The following is a 17,884-nucleotide window of genomic DNA, read 5'->3' as shown; positions in this document are numbered from 1 at the left end:
CGGGGCACGAACCCGCGTCTCCTGCACCGGCAGGCGGACTCTCAAGCACTGCGCCACCAGGGAAGCCCCCCACCACCATTTTTAAAATCACTTATGTAGTACTCAATTATATACCATGCACTGCTCTGAGTACTTACAAATATTAACTCTTTTTGTGCTATACCAACTGTCTTAGGTAAGTAGAATTATTTTTTTTCAAGTAGAAATAAACTAGTTTTACAGTAAAGGAAACTGATACTATGCCTGTTTTACAAATGATGACACTTGCCCAAGGTGCACAGGTGGTGGACAGAGCCAGGGTTTTGATCAGAGCAGTGTGGTTCCACCGGCCTGTGGTGAACACTATGATTCCATAGCTGCCATTCCATCAGACACAAGTATTATTCATATTTTGGTGTATATACTTCCAATCTTTTACAAAGTGGAGTGTCCCTCTACATACATATGCATGTGGATCAATGCATTTAACCAGTTTCTCATTTTGGAATAATTAGTTTGCTTCCCACTTTCCCCTGTAATAAGACTGCTGAGATGTACGTTCTTGAGGCTAAATCTTTTCACATACCCACATCGTTTTATTATAAATTCTAAAACTGGAAATGCTGGGTCTAATGTTCAGTATATTTTAAAGGCTTGATAAATATTGTCAACTGTCCTTTGGGTAGGTGATTCCAATTTGCAGCTCTATCTGTGATATAAGGACGTGCTCCACCTCACCCGCACTAAGTCATTAAAAGAAAATACAAAAACTTTACTAATTTGGGGTCGCCGGTACCTTTTAAAAGGAATTGCATTAAAGATCCCTTAATTCCACCATTCGCTATCTACCGTGGAGAGAGAGCCCTTTTGCACGAGGAGGCACATATATAATTCACTACAGCATTGTATGTAATACTAAAAAATAAAAATGAACCTAACTTTCCCCAACCGGGGAATGGCTAAATTAGCCTGCATCTCCACACCGCGCAACGTTCTGCAGTGTTAAGGGGAAGGTAGGACTGCATGTGTTAAGGCAGACGATGATAAAGGGAGACTCCCGCTGCGCTTCACCTGGGAGCGCGGCTGCTGTTGGGGTTTCTGCTTCTTGATTCGGTTTTCCGGTGTGCTCGGCTTTGCGCCAGGCCCGGGATTCTGCGGCCCTAGCCTCGGTGTCCGCAACAGCCTTACCCCCGCAACCCTCCGCCCGTCCTGGAGCCTTCTCCAAGGCGGGCCGGGAAACCGGACTCTTGATGGTCGGGCCCTTGGGCGCCGGGACAAGTTTCCGGGAGCTACTCTCAGCAGAGCACCAACCGGAAGCGTCCGTGTTGCGGCGGAAGGAGGTGCTCTCTGGAAACAGCCGGTGGTGAAAGGAGCGTGGCAGGCAAAGATGATTCAGGCGATTCTGGTTTTCAATAACCACGGGAAGCCGCGGCTAGTCCGCTTCTACCAGCGTTTCGTGAGTGCGGCGGAGCTTCGTCACATCCTTTCGGGGCACCTGCGCCCCCTTCTCTCTCTTTGTTCCGTACGGCGCACGCGGGCATCGCCCGCTGACCTCCTAGGCCTCCTGAACCGTATATGTGATCTTCCCCAGACCGGGGCCAGTGTCGGGCCTTGTGCCCCATGCCCCGCTATCCCCGCTCTTTCCCACCCCTTCCTGGACCCCGGCATTTCTGTGCCATTTTTGTGACACTTCTCGCAGAGTCTCAGGGCTCTATAAATGGTGTGAGTGTGTGTGTGTGTGTGTGTGTGTGTGGAGGGGGTGTGCCTCATGGACAACTTGAATGATTGAAATCAAATGATTGAACTCAAATGAATCTCAAATTAATTAAACTGTTAAACGCAGTTTCACGAGGAGGAAGAAATATGCAGCTTTCTAATTATTTTGCTTTAGCTAACGGATTTGGAAAAGTGCTTTCTTGGAATTATTTTGCTTCTCTCTATACTATAAATGGTGTGAGTGTGTGTGTGTGTGTGTGTGTGTGTGGAGGGGGTGTGCCTCATGGACAACTTGAATGATTGAAATCAAATGATTGAACTCAAATGAATCTCAAATTAATTAAACTGTTAAACGCAGTTTCACGAGGAGGAAGAAATATGCAGCTTTCTAATTATTTTGCTTTAGCTAACGGATTTGGAAAAGTGCTTTCTTGGAATTATTTTGCTTCAGTGTAGGCTGGGACCGCCCAGGAACTAGATACCTTTCACTACGTAGAGTTGAAGAAAAAGTCAGTTTGAAAGTGGGAAATGTTGAGAAATTATACGTGATAATGTGAATTTGAATTTTCCAAAGACGTTACTCTGGAAAAAATAAACATTATTTGCCTCCTGCCACCCGACGTTTTATTTCTTCGTGGCTAGGTTTCAAAATGTTAAGTACGTAATTGGGAAACCGTAGAGTGGAAAGTGTCAGAAAACTTATGTTCAGGCCTCAGCAACACCTTATTTTACCCTTTTGTCGAGTTAACAAAAATCTCTTTCAGACTTCATTTCCTCTGTTGTCAAGTAGAAATGAAAAAAAATTTTTTTTACCTTTTTCATAGAATTTTTTTGCTAGGTTACATTTTATTATATCGATTTTATATTAACATTCAATAACACTATTCAACTTGTATTTGCATTTGTGTGTGTGTGAATTTTTCTCTCAGGTTTTTTAAAGTGTTATTGAGATACGTTACATACCATACAGTTCACCTTTTAAAAATATACAGTAGAATGGTTCTTAGTAGTTTACAGAGTTATGCAACCATCACCACAATTTTAGAACATTTTCATTATCCCAAAAAGGAACCCCCTACCCATTAGCAATCATTCTGTTTCCCCCTCAACTCCCCCAGCCCTAGGCAACCACTAATCTACCTTCTATCTCTCTAAATTTGCCTATTCTGGACATTTCATATAAAATGGAATCATACAATATGTGGTCTTTTATGACTGGCTTCTATTACTTAGTGTAATATTTTCTAGGTTCATCTATGTTGGAGTGTGTATATCTGTTCTTTATTCCTTTTTATTGCCAAATTATATTCCATTGTGTGGATGCGCCACATTTTGATTGTCCATTCATCAGTTGATATTTCCACCTGTGGCTCTTGTGAATAATGTTGCTGTGAACACTGATGTACAAGCTTTTGTGTGAGCATGTATTTTCATTTCTCTTGGGTATATATCTAGGAGTAGAATTGCTGAGTCACGTAGTAACTTTATGGTGATCATTCAGAGGAACTGCCAAACTGCTTTCCAAAGTGGCTGCACCATTTTACATTCCTATCAACAATATATAAGAATTCCAATTTTTCCACCTCCCTATCAACATTTTCTGTTATCTCTTTGATTAAAGACATTTTAGTAGGTGTAAAGTGGATTCTTGCGGTTTTAAAAATTTTTCTAATGACTAATAATGTTGAGCATCTTTTCATGTCTTTATCGACCATTTGTTTACCTTCTTTGGAGACCATAGGATTTTTATAAGACCTAAATTAACTCCTAAGTGAAAGTTACCTTGAAAACTGCAGAGTACTAAAAGATATGAGGGATTATTAAAATGATTGAGAGATGTAAGCAATTGGTAGTTTGCTATTTTGTTGAATTAGAAATTAGGTAACCTCACCATTTCATAGTGCTTACCCACTGACTATCACCACTTCCCTGTAGGATCAGATAAAAGGCTTTGTAAGATGTTTTGGTCAGTTTAAAAAAGTGCTGATGCTTAGCATGTTTTGTATTTCTGGGTACACAGAGTTAATCCTTTACAGCATCCTGGCGTCTGTGAGCTTTCTGAATTCTTTAAATGGAAACCAGAAAATAGTGATTGATTTACTCAAACTTACAGTGACCAGTTATTAGCAAGTTTTCATTTATCCATTTGGTAAATAAGAGAGCCACTGTATACCAGTGTAAGTCAAAGTTATGAAAAGTAATTTCTCCACAATGACATTTTCCCTGTTTTTTCCTGTTTCGTTTAAATAACTAACCATTTCAAGTCTAAATTCAATGCTGTAGAAAGAAAGGGGTTAATGTTACTTGAATCTATGTTCTGACTCTTTAAGGGAAGTCCAATCTGAAGGTTTTCTTAAGCTTTGCTACTCAAAATGTCCTCAGACCAGCAGCATTGTTATCACCTGGAAACTTGTTAGAAATGCAGTCTCAGGACTTAGCCCAGACCTACTAAATTAAAATCTGCATTTTAACAACATTCCCGGGTGATTCATTATACATTGAGATTTTTTTTGGCCCTGCCACATGGCTTGCAGAATCTTAGTTCCCCAACCAGGGATTGACACCGTGCCCTTGGCAGTGAAAGCGCAGAGTCCTAACCACTGGACTGCCAGGGAAATCCCATTATACATTGGGCACTGGTCTAGAGCTTTTAATTACTTTTGTCTTTTTTTTTTTTTGTGGCCATGCAGCATGTAGGATCTTAGTTCCCTGATCAGGGTTGGAATCTGAATCCCCTGCATTGAAAGCGCCAAGTCTTAACCACTGGACCTCCAGGGAATCCCTGCTTCTGCCTTAATGATTGATTTCTCCCTCCCACTATCCTTTTTTAAAAACCATACTTACTATGAACTTCATATGTATAAATAGAAATCAAATGTGAGTTATCAAGAGATTCCATCACAGTTGAGCTTTCTGGAATGTAGTAAGTGAAAAAAGGTGTTTTTACCTCTGCAATTGTTCAAGATTCTAATCTGTAAATAGAACATTTTCTGTCTTTCTCTGTAGTACTTTGTTGGTAACACCGCATCTTATATGTAATGTCTGTATTATCAGTACAGAAGATGGCAAATGCAGGTTTTTAAAGCATGTACACGATTACATCTTGACTTCCTTAAGGTGTTAGACCTATTAACATTTGTTATTTGCCCTGGCATAGATGTTTTCTAGAGTAAGACAAAATATTTCAGAACCAGGCCTTCTAGTTATTCTTTGACCTTGTATGAGAATTTGTCAGTTCTCCTTTCCTTGGTTATTCACAGTAAAGAAATATCAGCTTACCTATCAGGATGGTAATGGTTAGGGACTAGATATCTAGGTAAATATACCCTATTTTAATTCCCGTAACAGAGCCTTGTCGTCAATTTTTCCATAGATTCCCCTTTTACTTTTTCTCTACTCATCATTTCTATCTTTTCTGTAAACTGGTACCAAATGTTCAAATCATTCCTAGTTTGGAAGCCCTTGCCTTCCTGTCCATCCTCACTGATGGGATGTAGTTTTTCAGACTTTCCCACTGATTCACTTTATTTCTTTTATTCCATAGCCAGAAGAAATTCAACAGCAGATTATTCGAGAGACCTTCCATCTAGTTCTCAAGCGGGATGACAACATCTGTAACTTCTTGGAGGGTGGAAGGTAAATGATCAGTTTTCTCCCCATACATCCACTTTTTTTTTTCTTTTGTGATACGCGGGCCTCTCACTGTTGTGGCCTCTCCCATTGCGGAGCACAGGCTCCGGACGTGCAGGCTCAGTGGCCATGGCTCACGGGCCCAGCCGCTCCGCCGCATGTGGGATCCTCCCGGACTGGGGCACGAACCCGTGTCCCCTGCATCGGCAGGTGGACTCTCAACCATTGCGCCAGCAGGGAAGCCCCCCATACATCCACTTTTGGGTGGCCTTCATCATTATTGCTTCTTCAGGCAGTACTCAAGTGTCAGGTGAGTACCTGATGCAACTTGAGCTGAGCTGAGCTGAGCTAAATCTGCTCAGGGAGAGACCCAGTTGTTTTGGAAGCTGCTAAATGGTTGTGCTTCAGATATTTACAAGTTTGGTGCCTGGGAGGACGGGCAGAAGAAAAGGGGAGGTAAAATGGCTTTAGGCACCTCTGCCAAATTTGGTTGCTGTTCACCTGGTAGAAATGGCCTATTGTTTGGCCTGTCCTCCCCCTTTCTGTTGGGCCCCTTCTCCTCCCTTGGCACAGAGTTTGTCTTTGATATATTCAGTTAAGATATAGGCATTTAAATATTTCCCATCTTCCACAGTTTGATTGGTGGCTCTGACTACAAACTGATTTATCGGCATTATGCTACCCTCTATTTTGTATTTTGTGTGGATTCATCAGAGAGTGAACTTGGGATCTTGGACCTCATCCAGGTATGTGTAGCAGGTAATGATGGCAGCCACTTCAGAGAGTTTGCATGGGATTTTTGAGTAACCATCTGTAGATCCTTTTGTCAGTCTCTTTTTTGATACTTGGTGAAAGTTACTAGATGTCCACCAGATGGTGCTATGAGAAAGCTCCTTAGCAACCTTTAAAAATTCTTAGAGATTCTTCTCCAGCCTTCTCACTCCCTTGGTTTTCTTATACGAGGCTGACACCAGTTACAGTGTGTGTACTCACCCCCACCCCAAGCAATTAACTCAGTTCTCCATGGACAGTAACCAGGTGTCCCACAAATTTGCTCAATTCTGACACTGTCTACCTGGAGATAGATACCCGTCTCAGGTCCAGGTTGTCTGTCACCTGTGCATCTGACTGACAGCATATAGCTTGAAGATTCCCATGATTTCCTCCTCAGGTTCAGTTTATTTGCTAGAGTGGCTCGCAGAACTTTCTAGAGAAACATTTTACTTACTAGTTTACCAGCTTAATTTAAAAGGGTATAACTTAGGAACAGCCAGATGGAAGATGGGGAAAGGGTGTGGAGCTTCTATGCCCTCTTCAGGCACGCAACTCTCCTCGAATATCCACATGTTTAGTAGCTTGGAAACTCTCTGAACCCTGTCCCTTTTGGGTTTTAAGGAGGCCTCTTTACATAGGCATGATTGATTAAATCATTGGCCATTGGTGACTGATTGAGTTTGCAGCCTCTCTCCCCTCCCCAGAGGTCAGGAAGTAGGACTGAAAGTTCCCACAATCACATGGTTGGTTCCTCTGGCAACCATTCCCCATTCCTGGGTGCTTTCCAAAAGTCACCTTATTAACAGAACAAAAGGTACCTTTATCACTTAGGAAGTTCCAAGGTTTTCAGGAGCCCTTTGCCAGATACAAGGATGAATGCCAAATATTTCTCATTATAAGTTACAGTGTCACATCACGTTTTAAGATTTTTTTCAAGTATCAAGCTAAATGACATTTAAAAATGCATACTTTGTATTTTCACTTGTAATTCTAGCCTAAAGTAAAGAAACTTGATGTTTTATTTAGTCTGAGCAATCTTGACATAGGTAAACATGTTTTTTTAGGCTCTTTGAAAATTAGAAATGGCTTACAGATTTCTTTTCATTACCTTCATGGAAACTGAGATATGTAGGGACCCTGTACTGGGAACTATTAATTTAGTACAATTCTGTCATTTTGTACATGATATTCTAGATAGGCTTTAAGTGACTTGAACAAGTCACTTAAGTTGAAAGCACTCAGAAGGAGCATACATTAAAACCTAATAACAACAATTATAGAAAACTCTAGCTATAGATTATAAAATTTACATGCTTATAACTATATTTTATTTTGTTAAGATAAAATTAAAGAAGTTAAATTTAATATACCTTGGGACAAATAAATGGAAATTTTAAATGTGTATTTTTATTTCAGATATACTACACTCTTCCAAAAAGTTATATACTTGGACATAGCAATTTTTAAATTTTATTTTATTATTTTCTTTTAAATTTTATTTATTTATTTTTATACAGCAGGTTCTTTTTTTAATTTTTAATTTTTTTTAATTTTTTTTTTTGCGGTACGTGGGCCTCTCACTGCTGTGGCCTCTCCCGTTGCGGAGCACAGGCTCCAGACGCGCAGGCTCAGCGGCCATGGCTCACGGGCCCAGCCGCTCCGTGGCATGTGGGATCCTCCCAGACCGGGGCACGAACCTGTGTCCCCTGCATCGGCAGGGGTACTCTCAACCACTGCACCACCAGGGAAGCCCCTTTGAGTTTATTTTTGTGTATGGTGTTGGGGAGTGTTCTAATTTCATTCTTTTACATGTAGCTGCCCAGTTTTCCCAGAACCATTTATTGAAGAGACTGTCTTTTCTCCATTGTATATCCTTGCCTCCTTTGTCATAGATTAGTTGACCATAGGTGCGTGGGTTTATCTCTGGGCTTTCTGTCCTGGTCCATTGATCTATATTTCTGTTTTTGTGCCAGTACCATATTGTCTTGATTACTGTAGCTTTGTAATATAGTCTGTAGTCAGGGAGTCTTATTCCTTCAGCTCCTTTTTTTCCCCTCAAGACTGATTTGGCTATTCGGGGTCTTTTGTGTCTCCATACAGATTTTAAGATTTTTTTGTTCTGGTTCTGTAAAAAATGCCTTAGGTAGTTTGGTAGGGATTGCATTGAATCTGTAGATTGCTTTGTGTAGTATACTCATTTTCAGAATATTGATTCTTCCAATCCAAGAATGTGGTATATCTCTCCATCTGTTTGTGTCATCTTTGATTTCTTTCATCGGTGTCTTACAGTTTTCTGAGTACAGTTCTTTTACCTCCTTAGGTAGGTTTATTCCTAGGTATTTTATTCTTTTTGCTGCAATGGTGAATGGGATTGTTTCCTTAATTTCTTTCTGATCTTTCATTGTTAGTGTATAGGAATGCAAGAGATTTCTGTGCATTTATTTTGTATCCTGCAACTTTACCAAATTCATTGATTAGCTCTAGTAGTTTTCTGGTGGCATCTTTAGGATTCTGTATGTAATAGTATCATGTCTTCTGCAAACAGTGACAGTTTGACTTCTTCTTTTCCAAGTTGGATTCCTTTTATTTCTTTTTCTTCTCTGATTGCCATGGCTAGGACTTTGAAAACTATGTTGAATAATAGTGGCGAGAGTGGACATCCTTGCCTTTTTCCTGATCTTAGAGGAAATTCTTTCAGTTTTCACCGTTGAGAATGATGTTTGCTGTGGGTTTTTCATATATGGCCTTTATTATGTTGAGGTAGGTTCCCTCTATGCCCACTTTCTGGAGAGTTTTTATCATAAATGGGTGTTGAATTTTGTCTAAGCTTTTTCTGCATCTGTTGAGATGATCATATGGTTTTTATTCTTCAATTTGTTAATATGGTGTATCACATTGATTGATTTGTGTATTTTGAAGAATCCTTGCATCCCTGGGATAAATCCCACTTGATTATGGTGTATGATCCTTTTAATGTGTTGTTGTATTCTGTTTGCTAGTATTTTGTCGAGGATTTTTGCATCTATATTCATCAGTGATATTGGCCTGTAATTTTCTTTCTTTGTGACATCTTTGTCTGGTTTTGGTATCAGGGTGATGGTGGCCTCATAGAATGAGTTTGGGGGTATTTCTTCCTCTGCAATTTTTTGGAAGAATTTGAGAAGGATGGGTGTTAGCTCTTCTCTAAATGTTTGATAGAATTCACCTGTTAAGCCATCTGGTCCTGGACTTTTGTTTGTTTTCTTTGATTTCTTCAGTGATCTCTTGGTTATTTAGTAATGTATTGTTTAGCCTTCACGTGTTTGTGTTTTTTACATTTTTTTCCCTGTAATTTATTTCTAATCTCATAGCGCTGTGGTCAGAAAAGATGCTTGATATGATTTCAGTTTTCTTAAATTTACTGAGCCTTGATTTGTGACCCACGTTGTTATCTCTCCTGGAGAATGTTCTGTGTGCCCTTGAGAAGAAAGTGTAATCTGCTGTTTTCGGATGGAATGTCCTATAAATATCAATTAAATCTATCTGGTCTATTGTATCATTTAAAGCTTGTGTTTCCTTATTAATTTTCTGTCTGGATGATCTGTCCATTGGTGTAAGTGAGGTGTTAACATCCCCCACTGTTATTGTGTTACTGTTGATTTCCTCTTATATAGCTGTTAGCATTTGCCTTATGTATTACGGTGCTCCTTTGTTGGGTGCATATATATTTATAATTGTTATATCTTCTTCTTGGATTGATCCCTTGATCATTGTGTAGTGTCCTTCCTTGTCTCTTGTAACATTCTTTATTTTAAAGTCTACTTTATCTGATATGAGCATTGTTACTCCAGCTTTCTTTTGATTTCCATTTGCACGGGAAATCTTTTTCTATCCCCTCACTTTCAGTCTGTATGTGTCCCTAGGTCTGAAGTGGGTCTCTTGTAGACAACATGTATATGGGTCTTGTTTTTGTATCCACTCAGTGAGCCTGTGTCTTTTGGTTCAAGTATTTAATCCATTCACATTTAAGGTAGTTATTGATATGTATTTTCCTATTACCATTTTCTTAATTGTTTTGGGTTTGTTTTTGTAGCTCCTTTTTCTTCTGTTTCCCACGAGAAGGTCCTTCAGCATTTGTTGTAGAGCTGGTTTGGTGGTGCTGAATTCTCTTAGTTTTTGCTTGTCTTTAAAGCTTTTGATTTGTCTGTCAAATCTGAATGAGATCCTTGCCGGGTAGAGTAATCTTGGTTGTAGGTTCTTCCCTTTCATCACTTTAAATATATCATGCCACTCCCTTATGGCTTGTAGAGTTTTTTCTGAGAAATCAGCTGTTAACCGTATGGGAGTTCCCTTGTATGTTATTTGTCGTTTTTCCCTTGTTACTTTTAATAATTTTTCTTTGTCTTTAACTTTTGTCAGTTTGATTACTGTGTGTCTTGGAGTGTTTCTCCTTGGGTTTATCCTGCCTGGGACTCTCTGTGTTTCCTGGAGTTGGGTAGCTATTTCCTTTCCCATGTTAGGGAAGTTTTAGGGAAGTTTTCATATGTAATCTCTTCAAATATTTTCTTGGGTCCTTTCTCTCTTCTTCTTCTGGGACCCCCTATAATGTGAATGTTGGTGCATTTAATGTTGTCCCAGAGGTCTCTTAGGCTGTCTTCATTTCCTTTCATTTTTTTTTTTTTTCTTTATTCTGTTCCATAGCAGTGAATTCCACCATTCTGTCTTCCAGGTCACTTATCCATTTTTCTGTCACAGTTATTCTGCTATTGATTCCTTCTAGTGTATTTTTCATTTCAGTTATTGTATTGTTCATCTCTGTTTGTTCTTTAATTCTTCTAGGTGTTTATTCTTTAATTCTTCTAGGTCTTTGTTAAATATTTCTTGCTTCTTCTCGATCTTTGCCTCCATTCTTTTTCTGAGGTCCTGGATCATCTTCACTGTCATTATTCTGAATTCTTTTTCTGGAAGGTTGCCTATCTCCACTTCATTTATTGTTTTTCTGGGATTTTATCTTATTCTTTCATCTGGTACATAGTGCTCTGCTTTTTCATTTTGTCTATCTTTCTCTGCATGTGGTTTTCGTCCCACATGCTGCAGGATTGTAGTTCTTGCTTCTGCTGTCTCCCCTCTCTTACGTTTTATTTATTTATTTACACCCATTCACGTTCAGAAAATGACTTAAAATGATTAGTTTTAAAATTTCATATAGTATATTCACTTATTATATATAAAAATATAAATAAATACTAGAAACATCCAAAAAAGATTCATCTCTAAGATAATTTTAAATGCTTTTTTTTTTTTGGCTGCATTGGGTCTTTGTTGCTGCCTGTGGGCTTTCTCTAGTTGTGGCGAGTGGGGGCTACTCTTATGAGTGGGCTTCTCATTGCAGTGGCTTCTCTTGTTGCAGAGCATGGGCTCTAGGCATGCAGGCTTCAGTAGTTGCAGTGTGCGAGCTTTAGTGTTTGCAGCATGCAGGCTCAGTTGTTGCGGCACGCAGGCCCTAGAGTGCATGGGCTTCAGTAGTTGTGGCGTGTGGGCTCAGTAGTTGTGGCGTGTGGGCTCTAGTGCTCAGGCTCAGTAGTTGTGGCAGACGGGCTTAGTTGCTCTGCAGCATGTGGGATCTTCCCAGACCAGGGGTCGAACCCATGTCCCCTGCATTGGCAGGCGGATTCTTAACCACTGCACCACCAGGGAAGTCCCTTTAAATGCTTTCTTAACACTTGAGTTCGATTGGACATTGAGAGTCAATGTAGCATAACAGAAAGAGCTCAAGATCTAGAATCAGAAAACCTGGGTTTGAGTCATGGATCCACCATCTGATATAGAACTACTAGGTTGTAAAAATGGAACAGACTTACAGGTACAGAGAACAAATGGGTGGTTGCCAGAGGGAAGGGGGATGGAGGTGGAGGGCAAAATAGGTGAAGGGGATTAAGAGGTACGAACCTCCAGTTATAAAATAAATGAGCCACAGAGATGTAATATACGGCTTAAGGAATGTAGTCAATAATATTTTAATAACTTTGTTTTGAAAGAAATGGTTGCTAGACTTACCTTGGTGATTGTATCATAATGTATGCAAATGTCAAATCACTATGTAGTATATCTGAAACTAACATAATGTTGTATGTCAACTGTATTTCAACTAAAAAACCCCGAAATACTAGGTTGTAGAATTCAATTGTGACAATGTACTTTATATTATTGTACACTGTAGAATGCTATAGGAATGTGCATATAATAAGTGTATTAGAAAATAAAGGTAAAATGTATAGTGATAATATATTTTTAAAATTGAGATGCAGTTATTAGAGGAAATGCACTTCAAGACAAGAGAAGTACATAGTAACAAGACAAAACGAGAAGTGTAACTTTATAATGTCGTGGACATTTATTAAATACTTAGCATGCACTGGATATGGGAAGATAGATAAAGAAAAGGTAAAAATAATAGGAACTAAGAGTTTTCATCATTGAAAAGACAGTAAAATCAGTAAATAGTTATCCTAATATAAAGAGGATAAAAGTCAGAAATAGAAAACATTAAAATGTTTTAGTGGATGATATACATAGTTATAATGCCAATATATTTGAAATAGCTGACCTCAAAAAATAAATATCCAAAGACCCTGAATCCAATATCAGGATGAAATAAGAAAGGTAAAATGAAAAACTGACTCCCTAATAGACTCAGTAGATTTTAGTACAGTAAGACCTCTATTATGTAAGTTATTTTTTAAACTCAGACTAAAAAATCATACTGCTTAAGTGTATTTTATGGAGTAAATTGGTTATGATCCAAAAGCTTCTCACAAAGAAAATGTGAGTCAGATACTGCATTTAAAAAAAAATTTATTTTATTTATTTTATTTTTGGCTGCGTTGGGTCTTTTTATTTTTTTATTTTTTTATTTTTTTTTATTTTTTATTTTTTTAATATTACGTTGGGTCTTCATTGCTGTGCGCAGGCTTTCTCTAGTTGCGGAGAGCGGGGACTACTCCTTGTTGCCGTGCGCAGGCTTCTCATTGTGGTGGCTTCTCTTGCTGTGGAGCACAGGCTCTAGGTGCGCGGGCTTTGGTAGTTGAGGCACGTGGGCTCAGTAGTTGTGGCTCGCAGGCTGGAGCACAGGCTCAGTAGTTGTGGTGCACAGGCTTAGTTACTCTGCAGCATGTGGGATCTTCCTGGACCAGGGATTGAACCTGTGTACCCTGCATTGGCAGGCGGATTCTTAACCACTGCACCACCAGGGAAGTCCCTGATATTGCATCTTTTTATTGGACAGAATTATTAAATAAAATCTTTGCCAATAATCAGTTGAACCAAGGAGTCATGAGACCTGGCTCTTGTTTTGGACTCTCCTGTTAGCAATCAGCATGGTCTTAAATCATTTAAGTTTTGTTGGCGTTAGGGTTTTTGTTTTATGTTTTGGCTCTGTGTGTGTGTGTGTGTGTGTGTGTGTGTGTGTGTGTGTGTGTGTGTGTATTTTTATTTATAAGTATACTAGGTGTTCTTTCTAGCTCTAAAATTCTTTCTCAGGAATACTGCATACTAGAAGAATTATTTATTATGTCCAAATAGTCTTTATTCCAAGGATACAAGTCAGTTTAACAATGACATGTTCTTAGAGTCTCTACTACAACAGTAAGAAAAATATAACTAATATAATTTCATCAGTAGATGCCGAGAGAAATGATTACCCAAATTATGTTTCTGAAATACTCTTAAATTGGAATAGGAAGCATTTTTACTTGATTATTTAGTGCATGTTTTCTTTATTCATTATAAACTATTTATTGTTGAAGAAATAATACACTTATGTGGTTCAAAATTCAAAAGGAATACCAAGAGTATACAGTGGAAAACATCTTTCTTCTCTTCTCCCCCAGTCACCCAGAAACAGCCAATTTTAGTTTTAAAACCAAGAGCCAGAGCCAGTGTTATCTCAGGGGAGAAATCTACAGGCATTTATGAAAACAAGGTGTCTCTTACTGTTTACTCTAATTTGAGCAAACATTTGTAATGAATGATTAAAAAAGAAATGAAGAAGTAACATAGTAAAGGAGGAGAGAGGTAAGTTATTACTGTAAGAGAGCCTGATTATGTACCTAGTGAACCTTAAAAAAAATGGGGGGAGATTGTAGCAAGTAATGAATGATACGAGCAACATGGCAGAATATGAGATCAGTTCGTCAAAATTGAATTTCCTGTTTTTTGTGAAAACAGCTAGGAAATTCATAATTAAAGAAATTTCACTTACAGTAGTGACAAAGGATATTTAGTGTTTAGAAATTAACTTAGTATGGAATACTTGGTATTGATTCCAATAAAATTATAAAATCTTTATTTATTTGGCTGCATTGGATCTTAGTTGCAGCACATGGGATCTTTAGTTGCTGCATGTGGGATCTAGTTTCCTGACCAGGCATCGAACCCAGGCCCTCTGCATTGGGAGCATGGAGTCTTAGCCACTGAACCACCAGCGAAGTCCCTACAGTTGTAAAATTTTAAAGGAAAAACATAAAGGAATACTTGAAATCAGTGGAGCTATAAGCCCCTTATTGGGAAGAGTTGAGCAAAGATGACAGTAGTAATCAATAGATTAAATGGGGAACCAAGTATAAATCCAGAAGATCTTTTTTTTTTTTAATTTTTTTTTGGCCATGCCACATGGCGTGCGGGATCTTAGTTCCCCAACCAGGGATCCAACCTGTGCTCCCTCCAGTGGAAGCATGGAGTCTCAACCACTGGACTGCCAGGGAAGTCCCAATCCAGATCGTATAGAACTTGGTAAAGAGAAAGTTTATGAGGAAAAGTGAATGGCCAAGAAATGCAGAAGTATGTTCTGAGGGAAGAAGGGCAGAAATCAGTGACTGGCTTCACTAGGCTTCAGAATATATAATGGTTGCAGATGAAATTATTATCTGCCTAGAAATTCCAAAACAGTCAACTGGAAAACAATTAGAATGAGCAATATAGTTCAGTAAGGGACTGGATACAAGTTTAATGTATAAAAACTAATAGCTTTCCCTTAGCAATAATAAGTTAGAAAATATAATATTTAAAAGGGGTGCATTCACAGTAGGAAAACCTTCCTTAAGATACCCAAGAATAAATGTAAAAAATGTGTAAGATCTATATGAAGAAAACTTTGAAATTCTGCTGAAAATATGATAAAAGAGCAAAATAAATGAATAAAACATACGCTTTGCCTGTGGAAAAAACTTTTAAAACTGTCAGTACAGTTGACCCTTGAACAGCACAGGGGTTAGAGGTGCTGACCCACCATGCTGTCGAAAATCCCTGTATAATTTACAGTAGGCCCTCCTGTATACCCAGTTCCTCCGTGTACATGGTTCCTCCATATCCGTGGTTCTGCGTCTTCAGATTCAACCAACTGGGGATTGTATAGTACTATAGTGTTTACTATTGAAAAAAATCTGAGTGTAAGTGGACCCGCACTGTTCAAACCTGTGTTGGTCAAGTGTCAACTGTACTTCCAGCTTTTAAATTACTGAAAACCCAATCAGAATCCCAATAAGATTATTGCTGTTTTTTAAATAATTTTTATTGTGAAACGTATATACAAAAACTACGGAAAACATGCCTATGCAGTTTGAGGAATACCAATAAAATGAAACTCTCACCCAGTTTAAGAAATAGTACATTGCTAGTACCTCAAAGCCCCCATATGTCCCTCCTCAGTTCCGTCCCCCTTGTTCATTGCATCCTTCTTCAGACTTTTTAAAAACTATTTCTTTTCCTTTTTTTCTTTTTCTTTTTTTTTGGCTGTGTTGGGTCTTCATTGTGGCTCACGGGCTTCTCTCTAGTTGTGGTGTGTGGGTTTTCTCTCTCTAGTTGTGGCACGTGGGCTCCAGAGTGCGTGGGCTTTGTAGTTTTTGCAGCACGTGGGTTCTCTCGTTGAGGCACTCGAGCTCAATAGTTGTGGTACATGGGTTTGGTTGCCCCATAGCATGTGGGATCTTAGTTCCCCAGCCAGGGATCGAACCTGCATCCCCTGCATTGCAAGGTGGATTCTGTACCACTGGACTACCAGGAAAGTCCCTTTCTTCAGGCTTTTAAGTTGATCATTGCTTTGCTTCTCTTTATAGTTTTATCATGTGATGTATATTCCCTAAATGATACTTCGTTAGTTTGGAAAAACTGAGTGTAACTAGTTGTGTAAGGAAAGGATAATTTGCCACTACTAGATGAAAGCTCCCGCAAGAAGATAAGCTGAACAGTGTCACATCTGACTTCAGTATCCCTGAGGATTTACAAGAGGCCTTTCTGAGGAAGTCTGATGGCAAGGTCATGTGAGTGATTCTGGGGAAACTTAGAGCTCACCATAGTTGGGACATTAGCCTTTGGCTGTCTTGGAGGAACATGGACAGGAGGAATGGACCACTGTGCATTGTCTGCTTCTCACCTTTTCATAACCTCTGTATTTCAAGAGTAAATCAAAGCAGAACATTTCAATGGGGGGATGGGTAAAATGAGTATTCTCAGCTGATCCAGGTGGCAGAGCAGTAGAACAGATACTAGATGGTATGATTGTTTCCATTTTCCTTTTTTTTTATTAGTTTGATTGTTTTCATTTTCCTTTTTTTAAATTAACCCAAATAGAACTACTGTAAGTCTTTATGCAAACTGTTGTGTCTCTTCACACCCCAGTGAAATTCCTGGGTCAAGGGATTAATATTTCTAATTATAATGCATGTTGCTAGATAGATATTCGGGAAGGTTATATTAATTTATAATGCTTCCTGAAGTATATGAGTTTATGTTTCTTCCTAACTCCAGCATTGAAATACGTCATTTTAAATTTCTACTCGGAGGTGAGTGGTACCTCACAAATGTCTGAATTTTTATTTTTATTAATCATGCCAACTTTTCCCATGTGTGAATTTATTATTTATTTAATTTTTTTTTGCGGTACACGGGCCTCTCACTGTTGTGGGCTCTTCCGTTGCGGAGCACAGGCTCCAGGCACGCAGGCTCAGCGGCCATGGCTCACGGGCCTAGCCCCTCCGTGGCGTGTGGCATCTTCCCGGACCGGGGCACGAACCCATGTCCCCTGCATCGGCAGACGGACTCTCAACCACTGCACCACCAGGGAAGCCCCCATGTGTGAATTTACAATGTTCTTTTTCATGTAAACCTTTTGTAATATAATTGAAACATTTGTCCAGTTAAGTCTAGTTCCTGGTTTATAATATTTCATCTATTGTAAGATACACATTTTTTCACACTTTAATAACTAACATGAGGATGTATATTACAGTAGATGACATCTTACAGTTACAATTGACAGCATTTTTTTCTTTGTTAATACAAAAATAATGGTTTGTCTTATAGTCAATGAAAAAGTAATTCTTTGTATATTTTTGTTTATTTTAAAACTAACTTTTTTCTAAACGATTCTATTAAATGTAAACAATCCATTTATACCTCCCCTTGTTGAAGAAACCTTAATGTATAATACGTTAAGTTTAGAGTAAAATCCAAACTCCCTATCACAACCTGCAAGGCCCGACATGGTCTGGCTCCTTTGTCTCTCTCTGTCCGATCTCACCATATACACTGTCACCTTCACTGTAGCCATTCCAGCCTTCTTTCTGCTCCTCAGGTTCAAGTACATTTTTGCTTCAGGGGCTTTGCACGTGTTCTGTCCACTGGAGTGATTTTTCCCAGGTTTTTCCCTCTTCAGCTCTTCAAAAGACTGGCTTCTTCGGGGCTTCCCTGGTGGTGCAGTGGTTGAGAGTCCGCCTGCCGATGCAGGGGACACGGGTTCGTGCCCCGGTCC

General features: G+C 39.1%; 1 protein-coding gene across 1 annotated transcript in view; it reads left to right on the top strand.

The window, feature by feature from the left end:
• Positions 1 to 1,264: 1,264 nt before the first annotated feature.
• The window catches only part of AP3S2 (adaptor related protein complex 3 subunit sigma 2), a 57,261-nt gene continuing 40,641 nt past the window's right edge, over positions 1,265 to 17,884 (top strand). The window contains exons 1-3 of the mRNA XM_007470528.1: positions 1,265 to 1,435; positions 5,240 to 5,331; positions 5,960 to 6,071. Of these exons, the coding sequence (XP_007470590.1) occupies positions 1,367 to 1,435; positions 5,240 to 5,331; positions 5,960 to 6,071 (273 nt within the window). The 5' untranslated portion in view covers positions 1,265 to 1,366. The remainder of the gene's footprint in view (positions 1,436 to 5,239; positions 5,332 to 5,959; positions 6,072 to 17,884) is intronic.

This window comes from Lipotes vexillifer, unplaced genomic scaffold (genome assembly GCF_000442215.2).
Source record: "Lipotes vexillifer unplaced genomic scaffold, Lipotes_vexillifer_v1.1 scaffold412, whole genome shotgun sequence".
Taxonomy (NCBI): Eukaryota; Metazoa; Chordata; class Mammalia; order Artiodactyla; family Lipotidae; genus Lipotes; species Lipotes vexillifer.
The sequence above is the reverse complement of the archived record's forward strand: the minus strand, read 5'-3'. Positions and strand labels throughout refer to the sequence as shown.